The 13589-nt window shown below is 41.3% G+C and overlaps 1 protein-coding gene across 2 annotated transcripts in view; it reads right to left on the bottom strand.

The window, feature by feature from the left end:
• LYST (lysosomal trafficking regulator) overlaps window positions 1-13589 on the bottom strand; it is a 568355-nt gene that overhangs the window by 338774 nt on the left and 215992 nt on the right. For both annotated transcript variants that reach the window (XM_077486620.1, XM_077486621.1), the window contains exon 12: window positions 11377-11518. In XM_077486620.1, the coding sequence (XP_077342746.1) occupies window positions 11377-11518 (142 nt within the window). The remainder of the gene's footprint in view (window positions 1-11376; window positions 11519-13589) is intronic.

Raw genomic sequence — 13589 nt, 5'->3', positions numbered from 1 at the left:
ATTTTATAGTTCTGCAAAGTGCGACGTCAGACAATATGCACCAAGCATAAATAAAATCAAAGTATTTTTACAGAGTGCATATTTTACATTGTTACTGCAATATTTAAAACTGTAACAGTGTTTGGCAAATGTGCTTTAAATGCATCTAGGACAGAGAAAAACTTCTTAAAGTGGATGTAAACCCACTCTCATCCTTTCTAAGCTACTGCAATATTGGTTATCTAGAAGGATATACATGCCTCCTGCATGTATACTTGTCATATCTGTCAAAATGCCTCCCCTCTGTCTGCTATGAGACCCGAAAAACTGCAGATTTTGTGGGTGGGTCTATTTTTCAGGGCTCATTGGGTGGAGTCATTATGTCAGTAGACTCCCGCCCACCTGTACACTCAACATGCATTTTCTCCTGGGTATTTCTTGCACTGAACTTCTGCTATGAACACTAACATCCAGTCAAAACCCAGAAAAGTCCCCAGATGACTTCAGCATGCCCAATCATGCTGAGGGGTGGAACAGACAATCCTTGCAGAGCAGCAGAAGGGAGTGGGAGGGAATTAAAAAAGAATGCATGTCTCTAAGGCTAGTGCACAAGATATGCAAATCAACTGTCACTCACAGCAAGGAGGATGATTTGATAAAGTTTTTCTCTGACAAGATTCATCTCACTAAACAATAAAAGAGGATTGCTCAGAGCTGGATTAACTCTTTGTGGCAAGACTGGTCTCAAATGGTAGGAAATAGTATACTCTACATTATGACAAAAAAAATAAATAAGGGTTTACATCCACTTTAAGCTGGCCATACACAAAGCAAATTTCACTCTGTGGGTGACTCTGTGGGTCACTTAGACTGAAGACTAAGTTGCGGCCTTGCAGATCTGAGCCATGGAGGCCTGGTGATGGACTGCCCAAGAAGCACTAACAGCTCTGGTGGAGTGCTCTATAACATGCAAAGGAGCAATATTCCTCTTTAGACCATAAGCTTGAACAATCACTTGACTAATCCATTTGGAAATAGTAGATTTTGAAGCTGCCTGTCCTCTTTTAGGACCTTCTGGCAATACAAACAAAACATCTGTTTTGCAAATCTAAGCGGTCACCTTTAAATATACTTTGACCTCTCACTAATGCAAGGGAATTTAGTGACCTCTCTTCCATACATTGAGGTTCTGGGGAAAAAGAAGGTAGGACAACATCCTGGTTTAAATGAAAACCTGTCACTACCTTTGGTAGGAATCTAGGATGAGGCCATAATACCACCTCATCCTTATGAATAATCAAATATGGCTCTTTACAAGAAAGAGCCGCCAACTCAGATACTTTTCTGGCAGAGGATATGGCAACCAGGCAAGAGGACCAAGGGAATATCCTGTATAGGCTCAAAAGGCTGTTTTTGTAAAGCCGATAGGACTAATTTAAAATCCCAAGGGTTCAGGGGTGTCCTGACTGGAGGATTAATCCACGTTAACCCTGAATAAAGTTACAAACCAGAGAGTCAGAACCAAGAGGCCATTGAAACAATACCGATAAGGCCGACACCTGGCCCTTCATAGTACTCAAGGCCAGCTTAATTTCTAATCCCATCTGTAGGAATTCAAGGAACCTACCTATGACATATTTTCTGGGTTGCCAACCCCTGGATTTACACCAGGAGACACATGCCTTCCAAACTCTATAGTATATGACTCTGGAGGTCAGCTTCCTAGCATTAACCAAAGTAGACACTACTGAAGGTGACAGCCCACGGTCCTTTAGAAGGACTTTCATCAACAGTTAAATTTCATTAACAGTTAAATTTAGCGTTTGTAAGGTAGGATGGAATACCGGACCTTTGCGTGAGAAGGTCTGGCCACAGTGGCCGGGTCCAAGGGTCCCCTACTGCTATCTTTAGGATCTCGGCAAACCAAGATCTCCTGGGCAACACTGGGGCCACCAGAATCAACTCTTTCCCTTCCTGCTTGATCCTGTGAAGAAGGCGTGGAAGCAGCAGAACCGGAGGAAATGCACAGATCGGTGAAAACCGATCCCATGGAAAGACCAAGGCGTCTGTTCCGCATGTCAGCGGATCCCTCGTCCTTGACACAAAGTTCTCGACCTTGAATCTGGACACAAACAGATCCACGTCCGGAATAGCCCATCTTTGACATAGTGACAGAAAGATGTCGTGGTGAAGGGACCCATTCTGCCGGAAACAATTGTTGGCGACTCAAGTCGTCCGCCTACCAATTTTCGATCCCTGGAATGAAAATCGCCGATAGGCAAGGAATGTTGCTTTCTGCCCAAGATAGAACATGATTCACCTCTTTTTGGGCTGCATGACTTCTCGTGCCCCCTTGCTGATTGATGTAGGCCACAGCTGTGGTATTGTCGGATTGAATTCTGACAGGAAAATTCCGTAGTCTGAGCGTCCAGGCCTCTACGGCCAGACGTACTGCCTGAATTTCTAGACTATTGATGGGCAAGGTCCTTTCTGATGTGGACCACTTCCCCCGGACAGATGCTACTTCCAGGACTGCTCCCCAGCCTAGAAAGCTGGCATCTGTCATTACCACTTTCCAGGATACTGGTAGAAAGGATTTCCCCTGTTGAAGGTTGCTGGATATCAACCAATTGAGGCTTTGACACACCTCAGGGGATAAGCGTATTGGAAAGTCCAAAGCCTGGACCTACTTGTTCCAAGTCGACAGAATACTGTTTTGCAGCAGTCATGAATGAAACTGTGCATAAGTAACGGCCTCGAAGGAGGCCACCATCTTTCCTAACAACTTCATGCAGAGACGAATTGAAAGATTTTTCTTCGTTTTGATGAGCCGAATCAGTTCCTTTATGGAACTGGTCCTTCCTTGGGGTAAGAATACCTTCTTTTGAACTGTATCTATGATCAGCCCCAAATACTGCAATCGCCTTGAAGGTTTTAATGAGGATTTTTCTAGGTTGAGAATCCAGTCTAGGAACTCTATGTAACTTACAGCTGAGACTAAACTTTGGTTTATACAGGTAACTGACTAATCTACTAAGAGCAGATCGTCTAAGTAGACTAGACTTGTTATACCCTGAGCCCTTAATCTGGCTAAAGGAGGAGCAAGGATCTTTGTGAATATTCGCGGTGCAGTGGCTGGACCAAAAGGCAGAGCCACAAACTGAAAATGACAATCTTTTACCTTGAAGCGCAGAAATTTCTGATGAGCAGGGAAAATTGGCACATGGAGATCGACATCAAGGATGCCTAACGCTGCCAAAAATTCTCCTCTTAGAATGGAGACAACTGATTGGATTGACTCCATGCGAAAGGAACCAATATTCAAATGCAGGTTTAGATCCTTGAGATCTAAAATGGGTCTTAACCGCAACCCACCCATTTGGTTCTGGTACCGTGAAGAGGTTTGAATAAAACCCTGATCCCTGATCTTCTGTGGGAACCTCTGATATCACTTTCTGAGACAAGAGATGATCCAGAGCCAGAGAGAGAGAGACTTCCGTTTCCCTGGGTCTCTGAGAACGTTTGATCTTAAACGACGGAATTTTCAGAATTCTAGTTTGTAACCTAGAGAAATTGAGGAAGCCACCCATCTGTCCTGACAATGTTCCTGCCAGATCTTTGAAAAGTGTAGAAGCTTTCCCTCCACTCGAGCGAGCGCCCCTTCATAAGGGGGCTTTAGTATTTTGCTTTGTGTCCTGCCCCATGTCCTCTATTGGCCCTGGGACTGCCCTTGAGGTCTTCCTCTTGAACCTGATGGTGGAGGCCGTCGTGAATGCCTGGAGAAGATGCACACTTAAAAAGGAAAAACTTATTTTTTACCAGTAAAATAACTTTTGCTAGAATCCCCCATTTCTTATAGAATTCCTCCTCCATAGGATAAAGTAGAGAAAACTTTTTTGGAGGAAAAAAACTTTATCTGGGTGCTCCCACTCAGAATAAATAAGATTTTTTAGCCGTGAATGGATAGGAAAGGTATCAACAGATTGGAAAGGCTTTAGTGATCCCAAACCAGAGGTGGGCTCAATGATTGCGTTACAGGCATTAAAAAAGTTGAGCGGACAAACTCAGTGAGGGAGTGTACCAACAGTCTCTCCTGTGAGGCCAATCCCTCCAAATTAGGATCTTGGGAAGAGGAGTCATCAGCCTCTTCCTGATCTTTTGAGAGAACTTAATGATCTCTTGCCCCTAACTCCTCAGTATGAGGGTCCTGAGCAATGGACGAGGATCTGCTACTCTTAGACCCACTCCGGGAAGGGAATAAAGCATCAATCTTCTGTTCCAAACGTAAAATGGTGTAAAAAAAAAAATCTTCTGCATGATATTATATATATATATATATATATATATACACACACATATACACATACACTGTAGTGTCCAGAGCTGCTGCAAAACCAGTCCCCCCTGCTGGCTCATTCTGACCAGCCACATCACTCTGAGGAGGGTGCCATCTTTTTAGATAGAGATGTAGGTTGTCGAGAAACACCAGACCCTCTAGAACTCTTTGAGGTGTTCCTTGTCCCCCTTCCGCTCATAGCCTGATGCACAAAGCAGAGGCACTACCAGCAGGAATGCATACACTGCTTGGACTATAGTCCAGCAAAATTGCTACTAATGGCCAGCCTGATGCCGCAGTAAAAATGTGTCAAAGGAAATGCCTGTGTCACCAAACCTGTTAATGCCACCTCTTTGATCCCTCCACAGCGTGCAGTAACACACAAATGTGCTTTTAAAAGTTCTCCTCCCCGTGTTTGGGCATTGGAGAATGCAGACGACGCTAAGGCCCGCCCCCCGCGTTGCCTATGGCTCTTCTCCCTTTTTAAAAATAAGCTTTTCCCACGCGAGCAGAGGACTGCAGGTCCTCTTGGACCTTTCGGAGAAAACAGCATGGCGCAGGGGGGGGGCTGCAAGCCGCCGAGTGGCGCACTGATTGTACCAGTTTTTCCTGTTTTTTTTGTTTTGTTTTTTTAAGCAAAAACTTCTGAGCGCTCCTTTCCCCAAGAGGGGGAGACTGTCAGCAACGGGGGTGGTAAGCGGGGGGAAACCCCCCCACCAAGCATATCGGAGGTCCTGCTGTCTGGCTAAAAGAAGAAGCATTTCAGGTCTCTGACAGCATGAGGTGATGAGTGCTCAATACAGCCCCCAGTGGTGACACAGGCATGACATTTTACTCATCTTTAACCACTTGCTTACTGGGCACTTAAACCCCCCTCAGTCCCAGACCAATTTTCAGCTTTCAGCGCTGATGCACTTTGAATGACAATTACGCGGTCATACAACACTGTACCCAAATGAAATTTTTATCATTTTTTTTCCCACAAATAGAGCTTTCTTTTGGTGGTATTTAGTTACAGCTCGGAGTTTTATTTTTTGCTAAACAAACAAAAAAAGATGCAAAAAAAAAAAAAAATCATGTTTTAATAGTTTGTTATAAAATTTTGCAAACGGGTCATTTTTCTCCTTCATTGAAGTGCGCTGATTAGGCGGCACTGATAGGCTGCATTGGTGGGCACTGATGGGCTGCATTGGTGGGCACTGATGGGCTGCATTGGTGGGCACTGATAGGCTGCACCGGTGGGCACTGATAGGCATAGTTAAGGCGGCACTAATAGGCACAGATAAGGCGGCACTGATGGGCAAAGATGGGCACAGATAAGATGGCACTGATAGGTACCACAGATAGATGGGACTGATGGGCACTGATAGGTGGCACTGATAGGTGGCTCTGATGGGCGGCACTGCTGGGCACTGATGGGCGGCACTGGGGTGCAGCACCTTTGAGGCAGATTGGGTGGCACTGTGGGGTGGCACTGTGGGTGGCACTGTGGGCACTATGGGCACTGACGGGGGGCACTGACGGGGGGTACTTACTTTTGCTTTTATTTTACTTCAGGATGGCACTGCGGGAGGCAGGTGGGCACAGGCAGGTGGCAGGTGGTCCCTTGTATTGATGGCCGTGATCGGGACTGATGTCCCGATCACGGCCGCCGGTGATCGGCTTTTTTTTTCTCTCCTCGCACTGTCAGCGCGAGGAGGAATAATAGCCGATTACCGGCTCCGTTCTATCACATGATCAGCTGTCATTGGCTGACAGCTGATCACGTGATAAGGGGTCGGGATCGACCCCTTACACGGATCGGTGATCAGGCGAGTCTCACGGACTCGCCGATCACAGAGCGCGCCGCGCACGCCCCTCAGGGGGCGCGCAGGCCGCTCGTAACCGGGACGACGTCAATAGACGTAGTCCCGGAAATGTAGGTCCGCGCTAATGCCGTCATTTGGCAATAGCGCGGATCTGTAGTGGTTAACCACTACAATACAGGGCAATTTCGCCCCCTTCCTTCCCAGCCCAATTTTCAGCTTTCATCGCTCTCGCACTTTCAATGACAATTGCGCGGTCATGCTACACTGTACCCAAATGAAATTTTTATCATTTTGTTTGCACAAATAGAGCTTTATTTTGGTGGTATTTATTTACGGCTCCATTTTTTATTTTTTGCGATAAAAGCGCAAAAAAGCGGAAATTTGAAAAAAAAAACAATATTTTCTTTTTTCTATTTTAAAAGAAATCCAATAAAATCAAATTTTGTCATAAATTTAAGCCAAAATGTATTCTGCTACATGTTTTTGGTAAAAAAAAAACGTTAAGTGTATAATAATTGGTTTGTGTGATCACGGATATATCTACGCAAATGATCATGTACATATGTGTGCAGGTGATCACGTACATATGTGTGCAGATAATAATTGGAACATGTGATTTTAGTGGGACATATGTGGGGGACATGTGTTTTTTTATTTGGGGACATGTCTTTTTATTATTTGGGGACATGTGTGTTTTGGGGACATGTGTGGTGACGTGTGTTTACACTGTAGGTTTATACTAGACTCGTGATCAGTTAGTAAAAAGCTGTAAAAACAGCTCATACTCACTGATCATCAGCCGGCTGCAGCAATCTGTAGACATGTGCATTTCGTTTCGTTACTAATCGAAATTCGGATGAATTTTCATTCTTCGGACATTCGGATGCATCCGAATTACCGAATTACAATGTTAACGAATTCAAACGAAATTCGAATCAAATTCGAAAAATGACATTTTGCGACCCAACTTTGGGGCCACGTATCTCGGGGCCACTTATAGATAGGAACCTCAAATTTGGTATGCAGTAAAACTAGCACTACAATATATCCAAATTTGGGGTTGCTAGCTATAAGTGGCCCAAAGATACGGGGCCCTAAAGTCGGGTCACAAAATGTCATTCTCTTCTGCAGAAAAGTAATATAAATGAAATAAGATGTGTGTGTTTTTTTGCACTGGTACACTGCAAGTATGAGAAGTTGATGTGACAGATGTATACAAGTAACTAACCATCTTCCAAAATTTCTAATTCAAATAGAAAAGATTAGAAAAAAATATAATTTAATAGAATAAAATAGAAAGAATATACAACCATCTTCTGAAATTCAAATTTCAAATAGAATAAATTTGAATTTCGAATAGTATGAATTAAATTTTTTTTATTAATTTTAAATTTTGATAGAAAAGATTATAATAAAATAGAAAATAGACTAGAAAATGATAGAACATAGAATATATTATATTTTATTCTGTTCTATTGTTTTTCTAGTCTATTCTTTTATATTCTATTAAAATCGAAATCATTATATACTAAATTCGAATTTCGGAAGATGGTGGTTTTATATATATATATATATATATATATATATATATATATATATATATATATATATATATATATATATATATATATATATATATATATATATATATATATATATATATATATATATATTTCTTTCTGACATTCGAATTTCGTATAGAATGAATTCGAATTTGAATAGAAAAGATTAGAATAGACTAGAAAAACAATAGAACAGAATAGAATATAGATGATATCTATTTCATTTTTAATTTCTTTTGCAGATTACTATTTGTTTCCATACGATCTCCTGCAGACTATTAGCATCTATTTAAATTTTTTGCAGATCTCCTGCAGACTATAATTATCTATTTTGTTTTCTAACCAGATCTCCTGCAGACCATTAGCATCTATTTTTTTTAGCAGATCTCCTGTAGACTATTAACAGTAATTTCACTTCTTTTTTTTGCAGATCTCCTGCAGACTGTTAGAATCAATTTCATTTTTTTTTTGGAGATTTCTATTTATTTCCATCAGATTTTCTGCAGTATAATAACATATATTTCATTGTTTGCAGATATCCTGCAGACTATTAGCATCTATATCTAAAGGAAATGGCTGTTCTAATGCAAAAAAATAAAAATAAAAATGAAATAGATGCTAATTGTCTGCAGGAGATCTGCAAAAAATGAAATAGATGCTAATAGTCTGCAGGAGATCTGATTAAAACAAATGGCAAAATGCTAAAAAATTAAAAATGAAATAGATAGTATCTATATTCTATTGTTCTAGTCTATTCTCTATTCTAATCTTTTCTATTGGAATTCATTCTATATGAAATTCAAATGTCAGAAATGTATAATATATATATATATATATATATATATATATATATATATATATATATATATATATATATATATAAAAAACCATCTTCCGAAATTCGAATTTATTATATAATGATTTCGATTTTAATAGAAAAGATTTTAATAGAATATAAAAGAAAAAAGACTAGAAAAACAATAGAACAGAATAAAATATAATATATTCTATTCTGTTCTATCGTTTTTCTAGTCTATTTTCTATTTTATTATAATCTTTTCTATCCAAATTTAAAATTAATTCATTTAAAAATTTGAATTTATACTATTCGAAATTCTAATTTATTCTATTCAAATTTGAATTTCAGAAGATGGTTGTATATTCTATTAAATTATTTTTTTTCTATCCTATTCTAATCTTTTCGATTTGAATTAGAAATTTTGGAAGATGGTTAGTTACTTATACTTACTTATATACATCTGTCACATCAACTTTTCATACTTGCAGTGTACCAGTGCAAAAAAAACACACACATCTTATTTAATTTATATTTATGGTATCAATGAAGTTGTCAGCATGCCTGATTGAAGAAGTCACGGATGTGGATCGCAAGGCAAGTGCATATGCTGTATGTCATTGTCCACTTGCCAAAAGTTGTGTATTGTATTTGTCCACTTGCCACGTCACCTGCCACAAGTTGTGTATTGTCCACTTGCCACGTCACCTGCTACAAGTTGTGTATTGTTCACTTGCCACGTCACCTGCCACAAGTTGAGTATTGTCCACTTGCCACGACACCTGCCACGAGTGCCACGTGACCTGACACTAGTGCCACGTGACCTGACACGAGTGCCATGTGACCAAGTTGTGGATTGTCCACTTGCCACGTCACCTGCCACCAAGCAACCCCAGATATGGGCAATATGAAAGTACTTTTCTGCAGCAGAGAATGACATTTTGCGACCCGAATTTGGGGCCACATATCTCGGGGTCACTTATAGCTAGAAACACCAAATTTGGTATGCAAACACAATAGAACTAGCACTACAACATATCCAAATTTCTAGCATCAAGTGCCCCCGAGATACATGGCCCTAAAGTTGGGTCGCTAAATATTTTCGAATCCAGTCGAAATAGTTTCGAATGCGGTTGAAATAATTTCGAATCATGTTGAAATCATTTCGAATTCGGTAGAAATATTTTCGAATTTGGTTGAAATATTTTCGAATGTGACAGATTTTTCGAATTCGGCAGAAAACTAAACTAAATACAAAAAGGAATTTAACAAATTTAACGAATATAACTAAACGAAATTAATTAATTAAAAGAAATGAAACAAATTTTTTCCTTTTGCACATGTCTAGCGATCTGCTCTCCTCTCTTCAGCGACGACTTCTGTGTGAGGAGAGGAGAGCCGATTGCCTGGCAACCGGCTGTTTGTTTACATCACATGACGGCCGTGATTGGACGCGGCCGTAATGTGATCAGGAGGGCCAATCACAGAGCCCTCCTGCCGATCCGAGATGCGCTGTGTCCGGGTGACATGAGCACATTGGGGCTGCGCGGGCACGCGCGCGATCCCCCTCCTTCTGAAGGACGTTCCTGAACATCCTCTCAGAAGTAGAGAGCTCCCACCCGGCCGTATATGTACATTGGCCGGGTGGGAAGTGGTTAAAGGAGGCATTCATAACAAAAAAAAAAAAGAAAGAAATCTTAGAAAACTCCACTTAACTTTACCTGGACCTGCAACAGCACCTCGCCAGTAAAACTTTATGGCCTTACTACCAAAAAGTACTGGATCCCGGGGTCCAGCTCTCTAAAAACAGAAGCATTGACAGGCAAAACCTAGTTTCTTCGGATACAAGACCTGCGTACCATTCTATTTGGCCAGAAGAGACACTCTGAATGGCTCCAGTAAGTATGGCTAGCTCCAGCAAGGATTGCTCCAGAAGAGCTCAGCACAGCACATCTTTACTCGTGACCAACACCTTAGACACTGGCAAAACAACGGAGGTACGCCCAGTAGTGGGAGGGGTTATATAGGGAGGTCACTTTTTGTCTGAAGGCGTGCCAGTGTCCATCACCTGAAGGTGGCTTATAACCCACATAATAATTACTATGGCTCTATGTCCCGTGATGTACGATAAGAAAATCATTTTTGTATGAGCTCTTTGTTCCAGCAGGCTTGCCAAGAATACTAAAGGTGACAACACTAACAATAACTTCTGTTACTTGCTCTCTTTTGGCCTCTAGAATATACCATTTAAAGTATTTTGTTATATCTCTTAAAATGATGGTCAGGTGGGATCCTGATTGTTCTGGGAGGACCTCATATGATGTTCTTCCAAGAATGGGCCGCAATCCAGCACAATCTGGCATCTGCCAGACAGTGGCAAGTGACACGCTGCATCTGATGGCAGGCAACGACATGCAGAATAGCAGCACCCGATATTGGCTACCAACCTGAAAGGCAGCCGAAAAATGATATTGCACGACCCCTACAATGACAGGGTTGTGCAAATTATGTAAATATTGCATTGGGAGAAATTACACTCTGCCTTTGCTGCACTGAAATCTCAAGCAGTGTTATCAGCCCTATTCCAGTTTTCAACTATGCACTACAGAACACCTCCACCATGTTATGGAGACTAAATGAAGGGAATGTGTTCTGTAAACCACATCAGGAGGAGCAGCCTAGAGTGACAACACTGCTCTCTCCATCGATACAGTACAGTGAACGAGCATCGTCACCATAGTACCATCAGCGTGTTACTGGAAGGATCACAGGGTTAAAAAGGAAAAGTCTGAGAAAAGAAAACTATTCCAGCCACCACAACTAAGGACAGATGATCTGCATTATTTAGTGTTTTAGGTTTAGATAAACTTAAAAAAAAAAAAAAAACTCAAGTACCTGAAAATAAGCCGTCCTGTTGTCATGCAAACCCAGATCTGCATCATCAGTACTTTAGAACCCATGGAGAGCAGATGTATGCAACCATCATCTACAAGCCTGTCATTACTGGAACCATCTAGTCCAACAGAATTGTCAGCTTCTGCAAATTAAGACATTTAGAAGTCAACCAAAAAACCCTCTAAAACTTAAAGAGGATAAATTTTATAAGTGTTGAGCAGAAAAAGCACAGCATATGAAATTGCATGACAGCATGATTAATGTAGTGTTAATGAACTTATCCAGAAGAAAAAGACAATAGGGCATATAGGTGTGAGGTCAGGAAACCTGTTCTTAGAACAGTGTTTGTTGCCATAGCCAACAGTTTTACAGTAAATGATAGTTGCCTGGCTGTCCTGATGATAAAAAGGCACATCGGGATTTGAGTCCACCTTTGACTCATGCTGCTGCATACTTGTTCCAGGTCCATGACACTAGTATTGCAGCAAGAGACATACTGGCAATTACATTTTTTTAAACATGGCCAACTTTAATGCATTAGTCAAACTGCAGATTAAAATACTATAGAGAACTGTTAAATATCTTTCTCCATATGCCATCTAATCTGGAAAATAGATCTGTAGGTCTACGGTCAGCATCACAACTTTGGTGAAACTAAGGCCGCGTACACACATGCGGACTGTCTGGCCAACTAAGTCCGCCAGACAATCCGACAGACAGTCCGTCCTACTTTTGAATGAACGGACTTGACCACACACGATGAACAGACAGTCCGTTGAAAGCTTGCGAGATGACGTGTACAGCACGTACGACGGGACTAGAAATACGACGTCCAATACATTGCAATGCAACCTTCGGCCGTGTAAATCCTTTCTGAGCATGCGCCATACTTAGTCCGTCCAACTTGCCTACTCACGAGCGGACTGTCCACTGAAACCAAATTTGGACGGACAATATTACGGAAATTCCGAAAGACTTAGTCCGCCAGACTGTCCGCTGAAAAAGTCCGCTGAAGCCCACACACGAGCGGACTGTCCGCTGAAAGTTGGACAGACAGTCCGCCCGTGTGTACGCGGCCTTATTGTTTATAAAATGTGCTGTCAGGATAAAATGATATAGTCCATTTATTCAACCCAGTTTGCTTTCTTCTACCAGTAACAAATATCACAAAGGTGTTTTTTTTTTTTTAATGTTTAACTAGTTTCATATATTTTTATCCCCAGCAGAAACACATTTATATGAGCAAACAGTTGTATACAGTAGGAACGGAAAGTATTCAGACCCCCTTACATTTTTCACTCGGTTATATTGCAGGCATTTGCTAAAATCATTTAAGTTCCCTTTTTTTTTCCTCATTAATGTACACACATCACCCCATATTGACAGAAAAACACTGAATTGTTGACATTTTTGCAGAATAATAAAAAAAAAAGAAAAATGGAAATATCACATGGTCCTAAGTATTCAGACCCTTTGCTGTGACACTCAGGTGCTGTTCATTTCTTCTGATCATCCTTGAGATGGTTCTACATCTTCATTTGAGTCCAGCTGTGTTTGATTATACTGATTGGACTTGATTAGGAAAGCCACACACCTGTCTATATAAGCTTACAGCTCACAGTGCATGTCAGAGCAAATGACAATCACGACGTCAAAGGAACTGCCTGAAGAGCTTAGAGACAGAATAGCGGCAAGGTACAGATCTGGCCAAGGTTAAAAAATTTCTGCTGCACTTAAGGTTCCTAACAGCACAGTGGCCTCCATAATCCTTAAATGGAAGATGCTTGAGATGACCAGGACCCTTCCAAACTGAGCTATCGGGGAAGAAGAGCCTTGGTGAGAGAGGTAAAGAAGAACCCAAAGATCACTGTGGCTGAGCTACAGAGATTCAGTAAGCAAATGGGAGAAAGTTGTAGAAAGTCAACCATCAGTGCAGCCCTCCACCAGTTGGGGCTTTATGGCAGAGTGGCCTGATAGAAGCCTTTCAGTGCAAGACACATTAAAGCCTGCATAGAGTTTGCTACAAAACACCTGAAGGACACCAAGATGGTGAGAAATAAGATTCTCTGGTCTGATGAGACCAAGATGGAACTTTTTGGCCTTAATTCTAAGCAGTATGTGTGGAGAAAACCAGGCACTGCTCATCACCTGTCCAATACAGTCCCAACAGTGAAACATGGTGGTGGCAGCATCATGCTGTGGGAGTGTTTTTC

This window comes from Lithobates pipiens, unplaced genomic scaffold (assembly GCF_037356315.1).
Source record: "Lithobates pipiens isolate NorthernLeopardFrog02 unplaced genomic scaffold, aLitPip1_a1.2 Scaffold_18, whole genome shotgun sequence".
Classification (NCBI taxonomy): domain Eukaryota; kingdom Metazoa; phylum Chordata; class Amphibia; order Anura; family Ranidae; genus Lithobates; species Lithobates pipiens.
This window is presented reverse-complemented; position numbering and strand designations above follow the sequence as displayed.